The sequence below is a fragment of the Helobdella robusta genome (assembly GCF_000326865.2).
Source record: "Helobdella robusta unplaced genomic scaffold HELROscaffold_17, whole genome shotgun sequence".
In the NCBI taxonomy this organism is placed as follows: Eukaryota; Metazoa; Annelida; class Clitellata; order Rhynchobdellida; family Glossiphoniidae; genus Helobdella; species Helobdella robusta.
In genome coordinates this window covers 3005148-3008689 of record NW_008703942.1, presented here as the reverse complement: position 1 = coordinate 3008689, position 3542 = coordinate 3005148, and the positions used below count along the sequence as shown (strand labels likewise).

General features: G+C 36.0%; 1 protein-coding gene across 1 annotated transcript in view; it reads left to right on the top strand.

Moving 5' to 3' along the window:
- The first annotated feature begins 480 nt into the window (after positions 1 to 480).
- HELRODRAFT_191034 (hypothetical protein) overlaps positions 481 to 3542 on the top strand; it is a 7627-nt gene continuing 4565 nt past the window's right edge. Inside the window, exons 1-8 of the mRNA XM_009016134.1 lie at positions 481 to 1013; positions 1150 to 1321; positions 1475 to 1569; positions 1702 to 1812; positions 2055 to 2160; positions 2383 to 2452; positions 2622 to 2704; positions 2812 to 2970. Coding sequence (XP_009014382.1) covers positions 892 to 1013; positions 1150 to 1321; positions 1475 to 1569; positions 1702 to 1812; positions 2055 to 2160; positions 2383 to 2452; positions 2622 to 2704; positions 2812 to 2970 — 918 coding nt within the window. The 5' untranslated portion in view covers positions 481 to 891. The remainder of the gene's footprint in view (positions 1014 to 1149; positions 1322 to 1474; positions 1570 to 1701; positions 1813 to 2054; positions 2161 to 2382; positions 2453 to 2621; positions 2705 to 2811; positions 2971 to 3542) is intronic.

Genomic DNA, 3542 nt, shown 5'->3' with positions numbered 1-3542 from the left:
TAACATACATACATACATACATACATACATACATACATACATACATACATACATACATACATACATACATACATACATACATACATACATACATACATACATACATACATACATACATACATACATACATACATACATACATACATACATACATACATACATACATACATACATACATACATACATACATACATACATACATACATACATACATACATACATACATACATACATACATACATACATACATACATACATACATACATACATACATACATACATACATACATACATACATACATACATACATACACACACACACATACACACACACACACACATACATACATACATGTGTGTGTGCGTAAAAATGTTTCACAAAGACTCTTTGTGTTATGATCGTCGACACAATGTATTAAAATTAATATCATATTTTTCTATGTCTTCTCATTCATCAACGTCGTTATTTCAAGAGCCAGTCTGCCATTGTAATGTTTTGTCACCTTATTCATGCGTTACATAGAGGAAACACAGACAACAGGAGACACATACATGAAACATACAACAATACACCTGTTGGAAACGATAGATTCAGGATCTTAGTGCATTCAAACCCGGACACTGCAAGACCGTATTTTCTAGTTTAATTTTTAACAACTTTCCAGAGTTCGAATCTCAACTGACTTTAAATTTCAATCACATTCATAATCATCATTCAAATCAGAAAGTTAACTACCACCTTGAAATAACCTAATTAAATTGTAAACTGGCTGACCAACCGACCGATCGACCGATCAACCAACATTGACCGACTGAACCGGCCGACCGACCAACTGATCAACCAACCAACAACTCACCAAAGGTTTGAGGTTCGTATGTGTGTTCAGGCTGATGAATTTCAGTGACATGCTGCAGACTCTGAACATCTTGAGGACATCTAACCAGATCCGATTGGTGGATTTGTTTGGCCTCTTCCTCTGCGTTTGGGTCGGTTCCTCAGGGTTTGTCCATCTAGTAAGTTGTTTGCTTCATCTAGATGAATACCTTCAAAAAAATTAATTTATTTATCAAAAAAAAAATTAAATTAGAATATCAAGCCTTTTTGTAAACTTTCCCTGCTTTATATTTCCACGAATGAAACTGTTTAAAGGTCGAGAACTCAGGCGATCCATTCTTCTGTTACGAGAACGCCAAACAACTATCTATCTGGAATAGCCTGTATCTGCTCGTAATCACCATGTCCACTGTGGGCTACGGAGACATCACCTGTCAAACTGTCCTCGGCAAAATATTTATCTTGGTCTTCTTGTTTGGAGCCATTGTTAGTGAGGATTGACGATGATTGCGATGATGATGGCGATGAAGATGATTGTTGGTGATACAACAAGACAAACACACGCGTCACACAAGCATACAATGAAACATTTATACACATTTCACACACACACACATACACTACATAAAAATTTGAAAGGCCCTGTTTGCCACCTCAGTGCCAGAAATAATTGAAATAATGAATAGTACAAGACAGAAACATTTAGTTGAGTACACTAGAGAACAAGGAATAAGGTTTATCGGATTTGTTATTTTTTATGTTAATAAATGCAAACACGCTCACAACATTTAAAAGGAAATGGACAAAGAAACTCATGTAAAATAACACAAAACTACACGCACACACACGCACGCACACACTCGTAGACATCTGATAGTTGGCGGTCACATCTCCCACGCAACGATGAAGAACTTCGTGAGAGACTTCATACACGATGACCGCTTGAATGTTTCGTTGAAGAGTATCGTACTCGATGAGTTGGTTGCTGATGTTCTGATGGTCGTTTGCTGACTGGAAATGCTTCAAATTTAACTGATTTGCAAACTCATACTTTAATTGTAACAATAATTATTTGAATAAAAAAAAATTCGCATTACGTTATCTTCAACATTTTCGTCGTCGTTTTTGTTTTTGTTATCTAACTACACAACTAGCAATGATTCAATAATGTTCTTTTAAACTTTAACGTTCAAATAACAACTGCGTTCTTTTCCATTAGGAGGGAACCATCGTTGGAGCTGGAATCCTTATTCAAAAGGTATTACAACAGGATGGCTTTTGTAAAGGGGTCAATGATGATTATCAAAGATCTTAAACGTGTCAAGGTATCCGAAGAATTTTTTTTCAATTTTACAACCACACTTGCAGCAAATCTTCGTACTTTAATTATTTTTATGGATTATATTAAATAAAACAACAATTTTTTCATCTTGATAATTATCATTAGCTACTTTTCCAGAAAATTTAGTTTTCTGCAAAATATCAACCATTTGAAGTAAAGAAAATTTATTCAATATTAGTCAAAAGTTAAATATTTAACTATTCAGCTCTTAAACGCTGAGATGGTTCTCATACTAACCAACCAGTCCACCAAATCAGCTGATGATGAAGATACAAGTTGGCTTGCTTCGCTCAGTCATTTTAATAAATTTCAAAATTATGTGATTTTCATTTGTTAATTATTGGCAGAAATGTGTTTTGTTTGCTGTTATAAAAATATTTTCACCATTGCTAGAGCCAAATAAATGTATATTAAAAGATTAGTTGAAACAATTACATTAAACAGACAACATTATGAGAGCCATAGCCGTGAAGAATTACTGCCCGGACGCAAAAGTTATCCTGCAGTTGTTGAAAATTGAAAGTAAGGTAGGTCTGCATTCGTCGCGGCAACTAAATTTTTAAATACTCTAATAAATGGAACTGTAAATTGACATTTTTTTAGTAATTTTTTCAAAAATTTTCATTTTGACCAGACGATATGCAAGAACCTGCCATTTTGGACGAGTAGAGACCACATAATCTGCTTCACTGAGATGAAGATGGCCTTCATGGCAGCTGGATGCCTCGCTCCTGGCTTCTCCACCTTTCTATCCAACCTTCTCCTCATGTACTCCTACAAAAATAAAAATCGAGTACCTTTGATGTTATTTGTAATCAATTTTTATTTTGAACTACACGACTATTGCGTTAATTAAACGGTTGACATTATGATGCGCAATGAGTTAAAAGAGAGCAAATGGCTGAAAACATCTTCTTGTGTGCGCTTTTTTCAACTCTACAAAATGCATTATTTTCATTCAATTCAGCCATCTATCCTTACTCCCATCCGTCTATCCAACTATTCCTTCATTCATTATCAATCTATCCATCCATCCATCCATCCATCCATCCATCCATCCATCCATCCATCCATCCATCCATCCATCCATCCATCCATCCATCCATCCATCCATCCATCCATCCATCCATCCATCCATCCATCCATCCATCCATCCATCCATCCATCCATCCATCCATCCATCCATCCATCCATCCATCCATCCATCCATCCATCCATCCATCCATCCATCCATCCATCCATCCATCCATCCATCCATCCATCCATCCATCCATCCATCCATCCATCCATCCATCCATCCATCCATCCATCCATCCATCCATCCATCCATCCATCCATCCATCCATCCATCCATCCATACATCAA